The 14,034-nt window shown below is 41.6% G+C and overlaps 1 protein-coding gene across 1 annotated transcript; it reads right to left on the bottom strand.

Moving 5' to 3' along the window:
* Positions 1–1,682: 1,682 nt before the first annotated feature.
* On the bottom strand, positions 1,683–7,915 carry ctsl.1 (cathepsin L.1). The gene is made up of 9 exons (XM_020488330.2): positions 7,783–7,915; positions 7,553–7,653; positions 6,878–7,020; positions 5,991–6,188; positions 5,307–5,504; positions 4,446–4,611; positions 3,617–3,725; positions 2,740–2,841; positions 1,683–2,008 (listed from the first exon to the last, which is right to left on the bottom strand). Exons 2-8 carry the CDS (start codon positions 7,650–7,652, stop codon positions 2,742–2,744), a joined length of 1,014 nt encoding a protein of 337 aa, XP_020343919.1. The 5' UTR covers position 7,653; positions 7,783–7,915; the 3' UTR covers positions 1,683–2,008; positions 2,740–2,741.
* Between the last annotated feature and the right edge of the window lie 6,119 nt (positions 7,916–14,034).

Raw genomic sequence — 14,034 nt, 5'->3', positions numbered from 1 at the left:
CTGGGTTTCTACACCTGCATTGCTTGCTGTTTGGAGTTTTAGGCTGGGTTTCTGTACAGCAATTTGTGATATCAGCTGATGTAAGAAGGGAATTATAAATACATTTGATTGAATAAATACATTTGATTGATTGGAGCACCATGTGGGAAGGTCATAAATCCTAGAGGTGTCTCATCCCTATTCTTTAACATGAAGCAAAGAAGCAAAGAAACAGAGACTCACAATTAGTTACCATGAAACACCCAGATATTGAAAGTCATTATTAGATTGTTCTTTCTGACTACTCAAGTTTGACAGACCAAGATGGTACCATATCAGGTCAGAGAAGTAATTCAGCCCCATAGTGTATGTCTCCAGGCCTTTCTCCGCCCTCTTGCTGTGTTCCATCACCATCTTCCACTTGGCTAGCCAGATCAGCTTGCGATTGGCTCCTTCCTGATGGGACTCATAGGTCTTGTCTGCAAATGCACAGGTTCTCTCTATTAGGATTTTGTGTTAGCCGATATTCTAATTAAAGGTGCAATTTGTAATTTGTTCCATGTGGTCACTGGAAGAATGAATTAACCTATTTCACTTTGCTGAGTAGAACCAGATTTACTGAAATGAGCTTTGAACTACTCAAACTCCATGTCCACCTCTGCTTCATCCTCTCTGTCTGGACGAGGGGGTTGTCACCTCCGGCTGGACGAGGGGGGTTGTCACCTCCGCCTGGACGAGGGGCGTTGTCACCTCCGGCTGGACGAGGGGGGTTGTCACCTCCGCCTGGACGAGGGGTGTTGTCACCTCCGCCTGGACGAGGGGGGTTGTCACCTCCGCCTGGACGAGGAGCGTTTCTGAGGCTGGTAACTCTAATGAACTTATCTTCTGCAGCAGAGGTAACGCTGGGTCTTCCTTTCTTTCCTGTGGCGGTCTTCAGTTACATCATAGCGCTTGATGGCTTTTGCGATGGCACTTGAAGAAACTTTCAAAGTTCTTGAAATGTTATTGATTGACTGACCTTCATGTCTTAAAGTAATGATGGACTGTCGTTTCTCTTTGCTTATTTGAGCTGTTCTTGCCATAATATGGACTTGGTCTTTTACCAAATAGGGCTATCTTCTGTATACCACCCCTACCTTGTCACAACTTAACTGATTGTCTCAAACTAATTAAGAAGGAAAAAAAATCCACCAATTAACTTTTAACAAGGTACACCTGTTGATTGAAATACATTCCAGGTGACTCCCTCATGAAGCTGGTGGTGAGAATGCCAAGTGTGCAAAACTGTCATCAAGGCAAAGGGTGGCTACTTTGAAGAATCTCAAATATAAAATATATTTGTTTAACACTTTTTTGGTTACTACATGATTCCATATGTGTTATTTCATAGTTTTGATGTCTTCACTATTATTCTAAAATGTAGAAAATAGTGAAAATAAAGAGAAACCCTTGAATGAGTCGGTGTGTCCAAACCTTTGACTGGTACTGTATGTCATTATAAAAGCATGGGATTTTTATGGGATTTTATCCATAAATAAGATCAAAAGATGTGCACCTTTCTGTCCAATGTGGTCATTTCTGGAGAATATTTCTGCAAGTAAAAATATGCTTAGCCTATTCTTTAGAATAGGGAACACATTTTAAGTAGGTACTTTGTCCTTAATGACCCCACATTGAAACACACATTGAATCTCCACCACAAATAGCTGCACAGGTGTAAAACCTTTATTTTCTTCATTTTTTACATTTATTTACATTTGAAAATCAGAATGATTTTTAGTGTTTTTTTTGCGCATGAATAACATTCTTAGAACAGGACTATTTTCTGGGGGTTACTGTATAATGAAATGTGTGACCCTCAACTACCAAAGAAATAATGCACAACATCTAAAAATTCTGGTTATTGCTACAAAAACTAAAATTTGCTTAAATTATTGCTCTGGTTTTGTCTGTGTCAAGTCATCTTCACCCTCCGTAAGCTTCAGATATCCTCTCACCCTCCGTAAGCTTCAGATATCCTCTCCTGGATCTGTGTATGGGAAATACAAAAACATTGACCATCAACAGAAACCCACTGACCAATGCACTGAACTATAGTGATAGCTATTAATCACTGTGAATTACAAAGGTTAAGTTGTTATGATCAGTTTTGGGGGAAAATGTGATGAATTGCCAAACGGACTGAACTTTTGGCCTTGTGGACATATTTAGAAGAGTTCTTAAAACACGTCTTTTTTGCGTTGCTTTTCCGTCAGGGGCTTTTTAGTTATTCAGTTTGTCATTCTTTTGTTTTGTATCTTATGTTTGTTGAGTAGTAAATATTTCAGCTTTTATTTTCAGTGTTTTCTTTGTGTGTGTAAAGAACAGTGTTCCATGTCTGAAATGTGCTGTATAAATAAAGTTTGATTGGATTTAATTTGGACTCATTTATATAAGTGTATGAGTTGTTTACGAGTAGCTCAGCTTCAATCCAACATGAATCTTTACTCAGTACACAAAGGCCCTTCTGTCTGGGATTATACACAGTAAGGCTGTGGTTCAACATCAATTCATCATGGTTACCATTTCAATTATATGCATTTGGGATAGACACTGCTAGTAGGTGAATGATATGTAGTTAGACACTAATACTATAGTAGCTAATGAGATAGTATGTGAGTATAGATATAGTTGTGATAGACACTAATACTATAGCAGCGAATGAGATAGTATGTAAGTATAGATATAGTTGTGATAGACACTGATGGCTGTCAGACTCACCCTTAGACCAGGGGGTAGCTGGAAGCGGTGGCGATGCCACACTGGTTGTGCTTGTTCCTGGACATCATGATGTAGCCTTTATCTCCCCATTCAAGGCCCCAGCTGGAACACACACATCGATCAACCATTGATTTAGCATTTAGCAATAGCATAACATCGTTCATCAAGCAACCACTTACTTAGCATTTAGCAATAGCATAATATCGTTCTTGATCAACCACTGACTTAGCATTTAGCAATAACATAATATCGTTCATTGATCAACCACTGACTTTGTATTTAGCAATAGCATAATATCGTTCATTGATCTACCACTGACTTAGCATTTAGCAATAGCATAATATCGTTCATTGATCTACCACTGACTTAGCATTTAGCAATAGCATAACATCGTTCGTCGATCAACCACTGACTTAGCATTTATCAATAGCATAACATCGTTCATCAAGCAACCACTGACTTAGCATTTAGCAATAGCATAACATCGTTCATCAAGCAACCACTGACTTAGCATTTAGCAATAGCATAATATCGTTCATCAAGCAACCACTGACTTAGCATTTAGCAATAGCATAACATCGTTCATTGATATTAGTGTCGGACTGCTTCCCCCACCTGTTTTTAGCATCACAGTTTGCTATGGGTACATCAGAAACCATGCTAACTAAAATACCCTAAATACCCTAAACTAAAATACTAAAATACCCCCCCCCCCCTCCCCCCAGTCCTGTTATACCAGAGCCCATCTCTGACAGTATGGATTGAGATTGACTGAGATTATGGAATGCAGCTGCAACGCCATTGATTTATAGTTGCTCTTGACCAATCCAATAGGCCTAGCGTTATTTGATACAGCATGCAATATGTTGTTGTTTACCTGTTCTTCACCAGCCAGTAGTCCTGGCCGTCATCACTAGTGCCATAGCCAACAGCCAGCACACCATGATCCAGATCATCACTGCTGCACTCTGGCTCATCATAGACACCTGGGAATAAACAAACATTCCATTATTATCAATATGCACCCAATGTCAGCCTGGTATCAGTTTATATTTGTCACATTGTGAGTCTTTTGCAAAAGAAAGGGGTCACAGTTGTTGACGTCTAAGTCAATATATTGCATTCAATGTACAAAAGAAGGGAGCATATAGGGAGCATATACTTAGCAGACGCTCTTATCCAGAGCAATTTACAGGTGCAATTAGGGTTAAGTGCCTTGCTCAAGAGCACATTGACATATTTTCAAGTAGTCAGCTCAGGGATTCTAACCAGCAACCTTTCGGTTACTGGCCCAACCTTTTAACCGCTAAGCTACCTGCCGCCCAGAACCGCAAGTCACAGTCAGTTCACAGTTATGAACAACCAGCTATGGAGTCAGTCTCAATGAAGCCTTCATACGCCCTTTATAAGGCCTACATAAATGCTTCACAAACCATTCATAAGAAAATGTCACACTATAAACTATATAAGGCTAATGCCACATTTGGTAAAGAACCAGATGTCAGGATCTATTTGCTTATAAAATATGTGTGAAGCATATACCTGGGCCTTATCAAGGGTTTAGGAAGGCGTCATTGCGCGTTAGATGTTATAGTTTGTTTAAAGTGTGACCAAGATGACAGGTGTAGGTTCAGACTGGAGTGAGCCGTGTCTTAAAATGCATAACACGATTCCTCTAGAGAGACGTGTGTCCACAAAGACCTCACCTGAGTCGTAGAGCTGGAAGGAGGAGTGTGCAGCATCGATAGCCACAGACACCGGTCCCACCGTGGACACCGCCTGCTGCAGTGCACTCTCGTCACCACTGGTCACATCAACAAACCCGCTGCAGGTGGCACCCACACTGTCGGGCTTGTAGCGGCACTTCTTGTCCTGTCAAAGAAAGACGTTGTTAAATAAACCCTACAGAAGCATAGTTGCTAGTTGTTTACGCGTTTCTATAGAAACATTTTATAAGGGCTTAGTTGCTAGTTGTTTCCACAGCATTATTTTGACTCAGCATAAAAATATGTATTCTTAAAACAGGTGTATCTACATTAAAATTGGCAAAAATAGCATGAACTAGTAGAAGTGCAAGCACATACCTCATAGCGAATTTAAAACCTAAAATGCATACCTAAATGCATCGTTGTAAAATAATGCTCCTTTCTGTCAGGATCTATTGCACCGCTAAATATATACCCTAGATGGCAGTGTTGTGCTACTTCCTTGAGTCAGAAAGGAGTCATAGCCCAGTGTTTTCAAACCTCTCCTCGGGGACCCCCAGACGTTACCCTTGATTAGCTGATTTACATAATTAGTCAACAAGCTCAATAAGGTGTGCTAGCTCTGGAAGTTCAAATACATGGAACGGCAGGGGGTCCATGAGGAGAGGTTTGAAAACCCCTGTCATGGCCTACTACTATGCTGTGTGCCCCACATTGGGAGAAGGATGACATTAAAAATGGACTGAAACAGGGAAGGCCTAATGAGTTAATTAAGAAACGCTAATTTTAGTTTTCCATTGGGAAATGTTTTTAAACATTTGGCCCTAATGAACACAAGCCTGCCCACTGCTCAGTACTTACCTCAGCCTGGTAGGGGTAGGAGTCCTCAGTATCCACGCCTCCAGGGGCCAAGGACTTGATGTACTCAAAGGCCTGGTCCATGAGACCGCCCATGCAGCCCATGTTGCCGAAATCACCGGAGCAGTCAACCAGCTGCTGCTCACTGAGGGACACCAGCTTATTGGTCTTCTTATAGTGCTGGCCTTCCAGAGATCCAGTCTGATGGAGGGAGATGGGGAGAGACAGGGCAGGGAGATGTAAATGTACAATTAAGGACACTCACATTCTAATAGATGTACCTTTGCTAAGTTTTAGGGTCACAACCCACAGTGTTTTGAATACAGCCGAATTTTAAAAAATGGAAACATTTACAGACTGTGGATATTGTTTCTCTCTCACCACGCACAAGACGAAAGAGAACAAGTATTAGAACAGAATTAGAATTAGTCTACAGTGGAGGCTGGTGGGAGGAGCTGTAGGAGGTCTCATTGTAATGGCTGAAATGGAATAAACAGAACAAAGTCCAACATGTGGTTTCCATATGTTTGATGTGTTTGACTCCGTTCCATTAACTCCATTCCAGCTTTTACAATGAGCCTGTCCTCCTATAGCTCCTCCCACTAGCCTCTACTGCTCAACTAGAGCAGAGTTTAGGTTGTAGTTAACTCACTCTCTTAACCCCTTCCCACCCTCTCCCTCTCTTACCGCACTGAATGCCCAGCAGGAGCCACACTGCTTCTGGTCCTTGATGGGGGTGACGTATCCCTTGTCCCTCCAGTCCACGGTGGTGGGCAGGTCGTTGTCCCCAAGCATTGGGAAGAAGGTAGAGCCGCCGCGGGCCTTGGAGGCGTTGAAGGAGCCCAGGCAGCCCTGGGAGATGACGCGTCTGTACTCCTCGTTATCCTGTGATAGTGGGGCACAACAATAGATACACATACTAATTTATACATCATTGATATTAGATACATTGGTGGTGGATGAGGTACATTGGTGGTGGATGAGGTACATTGGTGGTGGATGAGGTACATTGGTGGTGGATGAGGTACATTGGTGGTGGATGAGGTACATTGGTGGTGGATGAGGTACATTGGTGGTGGATGAGGTACATTGGTGGTGGATGAGGTACATTGGTGGTGGATGAGGTACATTGGTGGTGGATGAGGTAAGGCTTCCACTTACTATGCAAAACGCATTGAGAACCTTAGTTGGTAGAAAGGCTCTATATAAATCCAATCCGTCATAATAATTATTTATTATCAATGGACTAAATTATTTCAGAATGACTATTTCCCTTGTTTCTTTTTTTTTTGGGGGGGGGGTCTATCCTTCTATTGTTTTTCATTATTTAGTTCAGATAAAGGATACAGATCACAACATATTAACAAGTCCAAAGTTAATCAAAATCATGTCAATTTATTTGTCAATTTAATCGTGTCAGTTTTCTTAATTTTTCTATGAATGCTGTAAATCTGAAAATGGGACAGACAAAGAGAGATCCTTCCATTGTTCATTTCATAATTTTATCCTTCATAAATTGACATATACATATGTGATCTGTTCTATGTCTACAGTGACAAGTTTCTGGGCCGTACCATGTCAGCGAAGTAGGTCATGCCCAGACGGTAGGACTTGATGCCATTGTCAGCCAGCATGTTGTGAACCACTACCAGCTTCCGGTTAGAGATCCAGGAGCTCATACGCTGAGCCTCCTCCACCTGAGAGCTGTAAGACTTCCCTGTAGGAGTCAAAGTCAGTTCATTCAAGGCCTTATTCAGACTTGAGTTGACTAAACATGACTATTTTTGACATACAGTAAATCCATGTTTTATTGACATAAGTCCATGTTAAATCTACTCATCTCAAGGCCCTCTGTGAGGAAACAATGGAAAACAAGAAAGCCAGACGTTCAGGACTAACAGGTGCCTCTATTAAATATCACCAATTATAATGACAAAATATGCAGGCTTGTGAGTATTTCGAGACATTTTGTAGTTGTCTGTAAGCAGCTCTTATGAAAGAAAAGGTTGATGTCCTCCTGCTCTACATCACATTAAACAGGATAACGAGAGAGCAGAGGTTCAGATTGATAAGAAACATGAAGAACAGAGGAGATAGTCACAGACTCCATTAAACAGGATAACGAGAGAGCAGAGGTTCAGATTGATAAGAAACATGAAGAAAAAAGGAGATAGTCACACACTCCATTGTTGTCAATGATAAGAAGCTAAAGTGAAACAGGCTGACTTGAAAAGAGATGCTTCTCTTACCAAACTTCAGTTTCCAGGCATGGAACTCCAAGTCCTCCAATGAGAGGCTAGCGGCACTCGCCACTGCCAGAGCAGCAGCCACAACTACCAACAACTTCATTCTGAGGAGAAAGACAGCAGAGATTTACTAAGAACAACAGGAGACAGATCATACACGGAGCTACAGTAAGCGTCAGATGTTTCTGAAACAGGAAGCATGTGTGTGTCTGTCTGTGTCTGTGGCTACTCACCTGTGTGTGTAGGATGTCTTGAAGCCACTGGCTGGAGATGGATAACTGTCACTCTGTACTCTGCTTAAGTACTTGCTGTGGTTATTGTTCAGTCAGGTGCCTGTCACGAAGCCATAAACTTCAGCAGGGGAAGACAAGGGGGCGAGACAGACCAGAGAATGCTTACCAGTCAATTTACAGGAAGAAAACGGGGTGTGGGAAATCACACTAGAACAGTTGCATGACAAACATGCCTTTGTTTTAGAGAACATCATGTCATTTAGATCTTCTTTATTGTAGATGGAAAAATTACATTAGTCTTTACAGTATTTTGTGACAGAGCAAAAAAGACATACAGATTGAATTTGCAATCAACCAATCCAGTGCCGTGTATTCTTGGATGCCAAGCTTCCGCAAATAAATGACCAATAATTTAAAATAAGAATAATAATAATTGATCTTTCGTCACTCTCTGTGTTTTCATAATTTTACATCAATTCACAAGTGGCTGAATTTCACCAGATATATAACTTGAGAGACAGAAACAGCCCCCCTCTGTCTCAGTATGGACTCTATGCAAACTGGAAACAATATATCCTGAGGCTGCATTTATTGTAGCTGGGGATATTAACAAAGCAAATTTGAGAACAAGGCTACCTAAATTCTATCAGCATATTGATTGTAGGTATCGTACAGGCACCACACTGGATCACTGCTGCTCTAACTTCCGTAATTCCCTCTGCTGCTCTATCTTCCGCAAGGCCCTCCCCCGCCCTACCTTTGGCAAATACAACCATGACTCCATTTTGTTACTACCGTCCCATAGGCAGAAACTCCCCCTCTCCTTCTCCATCACCAACGCGAGTAAGACATTTAGACGGGTTAACCCTCGCAGGGTTGCCGGCCCAGATGGCATCCCTATCCGCATCCTCAGAGCATGCTCAGACCAGCTGGCTGGTGTGTTTACGGACATATTCAATCTCTCCTTACCCCAGTCTGCTGCCCCCACATGCTTCAAGATGGCCACCATTGTCCCTGTACCCAAGAAATCAAAGATAACTGAACTAGATGACTATCGTCCCGTAGCACTCACTTCTGTCATCATGAAGTGCTTTGAGAGACTAGTCAAGGATCATATCACTGCCACCTTACCTGCCACCCTAGACCAACTTCAGTTTGCATACCACCCCAATAGGTCCACAGACGATGCAATTGCCATCACACTGCACACTGCCCTATCCCATCTGGACAAAAAGAATACCTATGTAAGAATGCTGTTCATTGACTACAGCTCAGCATTCAACCCCATAGTACCCACCAAACTCGTCATTAAGCTTGAGGCCCTGGGTCTCAACCCTGCCCTGTGCAACTGGGTCCAGGACTTTCTGACGGGTGAAAGTAGGAAACAACATCTCCACCTTGCTGATCCACAACACTGGGGCCCCAAAAGGGTGTGTGCTCAACCCACTCCTGTACTCCCTATTCATCCATGACTGTGTGGCCGTGCACGCCTCCAATTCAATTATCAAGTTTGCAGATGACACAACTGTAGTGGGCTTGATTACTAACAACGACGAGACGGCCTACAGGGAGGAGGGGAAGGCACTCGGAGTGTGGGTGTCAGGAAAACAACCTTTCACTCAACATCAACAGAACAAAGGAGATGATCGTGGACTTCAGGAAACAGCAGAGGGAGCACCCCCCTATCCACATTGAAGGGACAGCAGAGGGAGCACCCCCCCCCCCCCTCCCATCCACATCAACTGGACAGTAGTGGAGAAGGTGGAAAGTTTTAAGTTCCTCGGTGTACACATCACGGACAAACTGAAATGGTCCACCCACACAGACAGTGTGGTGAAGACAGCGCCTCTTCAACCTGAGGAGGATGAAGAAATCTGAAGTAAATAATAATTTGTTCTTAACTAACTTGCCTAGTTAAATAAAGGTAAAATAAAAAATAAAAGGTTATACCATCTATTGCCTATGCCGCTCGGTCATCGCTCATCCATATATTTATATGTACATATTCTTATTCCATCCCTTTAGATTTGTGTGTATTAGGTAGTTTGTTGTGGAATTGTTAGATTACTTGTTAGATATTACTGCACTGTCGGAACTAGAAGCACAAGCATTTAGCTACACTCGCATTAACATCTGCTAACTATGTGTATGTGACCAATACAATTTGATTTGAGTGATCAAATCCACATTAAACCCGGGATCGATTGAGTTGAATGTTGTATGCGTATGTCAACAGTTATTTGATGCAACATGATTACAGTGCAGTAGCATTATCACATAAGTGAAATAGCATGGAAACCATATTGACTGAACCACTTTGTTTCCAGTGCAAATGTAGGCCTGAATTAGTTTCATTTTCTAATCAGGGTTTCCGTCAACGTTGATGCTTCAACTTCTCTGAAAGAAATGTGTCATTTACAGAAGATTTTCATTTCCCCATTTCTCATCTATTACTGGGTGTCACATGGTAGTGGTGTGTGCTGTGCTCTCCACTACCATGTCTTCCTATTGGACTGTTTCGGGGGTGTCCAGGTGCCCTGTGGTAATGGTCATGGTAATTCCTCTTAAATAGGTGAGGGCATAAGAGGAACACACACACACACACGTAACATCACAGCTGTTCGAGTATCTACTTCATGTCCCACACAAATGATTGATGTTTGGGTCATCTCACTGAGAACACGTTGGAACAAAAAATATCTTTACAGTTTTTACTATATTCTAAAATGGATTCAATTGTTTCCCCTCAATAATCTACACACAATACCCCATAATGACAAAACAAAAACAGGTTTTCAGACATTTTTGCAAATGTACATTTAAAAAGAAAACTGAAATATCACATTTACATTAGTATTCAGACCTTTTACTCAGTACTGTGTTGAAGTACCTTTGTCAACGACAAAGTACCTTTGTCTTCTTAGGAATGACGTTACAAGCTCGGCACGCCTGTATTTGGGTAGTTTCTCCCATTCTTCTCTGCAGATCCTCTCAAGTTCTGTCATGTTGGATGGGGAGCATCGCTGCACAGCTATTTTCAGGTCTCTCCAGAGATGTTCAATCGGGTTCAAGTCCGGGGTCTGGCTGGGCCACTCAAGGACATTCAGAGACTTGCCCGAAGCCACTCCTGCATTGTCTTGGCTGTGTGCTTAGGGTCATTGTCCTGTTGGAAGGTGAACCTTCACCCCAGTCTGAGGTCCTGAGCGCTCTGGAGCAGGTTTTCATCAAGGATCTCTCTTTACTTTGCTCCGTTCATCTTTCCCTTGATCCTGACTAGTCTCCCAGTCCCTGCTGATGAAAAACCTCCCCACAGCACGATGCTGCCACCACCATACTTCATTGTAGGGATGGTGCCAGGTCTCCTTCAGAGTTTTCCCTCCAGATGTGATGCTTGGAATTCAGGCCAAAGAGTTCAATCTTGGTTTCATCAGACCAGAGAATCTTGTTTCTCATGGTCTGAGAGTCCTTTAGGTGCCTTTTGGGAAACCCCAAGCTTGAATGTCATATGCCTCTTACTGAGGAGTGGCTTTCGTCTGGCCACTCTACCAGAAAAAGGCCTGATTGGTGGAGTGCTGCAGAGATGGTTGTCCTTCTGGAAGTTTCTCCCATCTTCAATGAGGAACTCAGAGTGACCATCGGGTTTTTGGTCACCTTCCTGACCAAGGCCCTTCTCCCCCGATTGCTCAGATTGGTCGGGTGGCCAGCTCTAGGAAGAGTCTTGGTGGTTCCAAACTTCTTCCATTTAAGAATGATGGAGGCCACTGTGTTCTTGGGGACCTTCAACGCTGCAGACATTTTTTTGGTCCCCTTCCCCAGATCTGTGCCTCGACACAATCCTGTCTCTGAACTCTACGGACAATTCTTTTGACCTCATGGCTTGGTTTTTGCTCTGACATGCACTGTCAACTGTGGGACCCTATATAGACAGGTGTGTGCTTTTCCAAATCATGTCCAATCAATTCAATTTACCACAGGACGACTCCAATGAAGTTGGAGAAACATCTCAAGGATGATCAATGGAAACAGGATGCACCTGATCACAATTTTGAAGTCTCATAGCAAAGGGTCTGAATACTTTTGTAAATAAGGTATTTCTGTTTTTTATTTTTAATACATCTGCAAACATTTCTAAAAACCTGTTTTCGCTTTGTCATTCTGTGCTATTGTGTTGTCATTATGGGGTATTGTGTTGTCATTATGGGGTATTGTGTTGTCATTCTGTGCTATTGTGTTGTCATTATGGGGTATTGTGTTGTCATTATGGGGTATTGTGATGTCATTATGGGGTATTGTGTTGTCATTCTGTGCTATTGTGTTGTCATTATGGGGTATTGTGATGTCATTCTGTGCTATTGTGTTGTCATTATGGGGTATTGTGTTGTCATTATGGGGTATTGTGTTGTCATTCTGTGCTATTGTGTTGTCATTATGGGGTATTGTGATGTCATTCTGTGCTATTGTGTTGTCATTATGGGGTATTGTGATGTCATTCTGTGCTATTGTGTTGTCATTATGGGGTATTGTGATGTCATTCTGTGCTATTGTGTTGTCATTCTGTGCTATTGTGATGTCATTCTGTGCTATTGTGTTGTCATTCTGTGCTATTGTGTTGTCATTCTGTGCTATTGTGTTGTCATTCTGTGCTATTGTGTTGTCATTCTGTGCTATTGTGTTGTCATTCTGTGCTATTGTGTTGTCATTCTGTGCTATTGTGTTGTCATTCTGTGCTATTGTGTTGTCATTCTGTGCTATTGTGATGTCATTATGGGGTATTGTGTTGTCATTATGGGGTATTGTGATGTCATTATGGGGTATTGTGTGTAGATTGATGAGGAATTTGTTTTATTTAATACATTTTAGAGATAAAGCTGTAACGTAACAAAATGTGGAAAAAGTCAAGGGGTCTGAATACTTTCTGAATCCGCTGTATGTCTCTTATTCATGTCTCCTTCAATTTTCTTTCTACTTTTTTTGGGGCCAAACATACATGTTTTGGCATCTGTATGAAATAGCAACACCTTAGTTAAGACAGTGTTTGATTTTGATTTGAATTACTACTCAAGAGTAGAGAACTCTTTCCTGCAGCAGCAGCCTGCTATCGTTCTGATCTTGTGTGAATTCAAGCCATAGGTATTGAGTGCCTGCTCTGTTCAAAAACATAGATTATTCTTGTATATTTCCATCAACAACAGTGCAGAACATCCTGTCTACCCACAAACTTCCTGTCAATGTTTTTCACTTTAACTTTCCCTCCTAAGTCTCTCTCCCTCATTTTACCTGTCCTTAATCATAGCCATTCTATGTGACATATCACTAATAAGTTATTTTTGTGACATAAGTAATATGCTACCAAAAGTGACACGTAGGGGAAAGTCAACGAGAGGGTAAATATGTTCTATGGAAAATAATGAACCGCGTGAAAGGTGTGCTCCACGATCGTATACAGCAATGCCAGTAATGTTTTCAATTCAACTTTCAAAGCAACTCAAACATAGAACATGTAAGAATGAAGTAAAGCCATTGATTACTACCGTGCTGATATATCGTGTGGTATATAGAGAAATAATGCACTGGCTAGAATGCCCTTCAAGCCAGTCAGAAACAAGTATTCAACAGTACCTAATATGTTAGCTTCAGTGACACCTAATATGTCAGCTTAAGTGACATATTTACAATGATTAAATGTTACTAAATCTGCCAGAACTTTTCCAATGGTGAATTTCAGCATGGTCATTGTAGGACAATATTCCTCACGAGGGCAGTGGACATGGGCGTTTCTCCAAGTCACAAGACATTCATGTCAAAACAAAAGCCACAGACAATAAAATACAGTTAAAAGAAAAATTGTAAGCTAAGCCAAACGTTCTGATAGGAATGACAATGAACTCAGTAAAACCTCGAAGTCAGCCTTCTTCTGGTCACATGTCTAGGTAGTTAATCTTTCTCAGAGCTATAACAACACTGTATACAAAAAGTCTGTTCGGTATCTATGTTCTATTATGGCAGGAAAAATGTAAAAATGTACATATATGTACATATCTACATCAGTTACCTCGACTCGGTACTGTATATAGCCAAGTTATCTTTACTCATTGTGTATTTATTCCTTGTGTTATTATTTTAACATTATTATGATGTGTTTTTGTCTCTCAGCATTGTTGGGAAGGGCCCATAATTAATCATTCCACTGTCAGTCTACACCCATTGTTAACAAAGCATGTGACAAATAACATTTGACTTGTTTGATTTGAA

This window comes from Oncorhynchus kisutch, linkage group LG7, assembly GCF_002021735.2.
Source record: "Oncorhynchus kisutch isolate 150728-3 linkage group LG7, Okis_V2, whole genome shotgun sequence".
NCBI classification, from domain to species: Eukaryota; Metazoa; Chordata; class Actinopteri; order Salmoniformes; family Salmonidae; genus Oncorhynchus; species Oncorhynchus kisutch.
This window is presented reverse-complemented; position numbering and strand designations above follow the sequence as displayed.

Coding starts and splice junctions, on each gene's coding strand:
- ctsl.1 (XM_020488330.2), bottom strand. CDS start 7,652: ATGAAGTTGTTGGTAGTTGTGGCTGCTGCTCTGGCAGTGGCGAGTGCC. Junction 7,021..7,552: donor TGCCTGGAAACTGAAGTTTG/GTAAGAGAAGCA, acceptor TGACTCCTACAG/GGAAGTCTTACAGCTCTCAG. Junction 3,726..4,445: donor CTTCCAGCTCTACGACTCAG/GTGAGGTCTTTG, acceptor GTTTATTCCCAG/GTGTCTATGATGAGCCAGAG.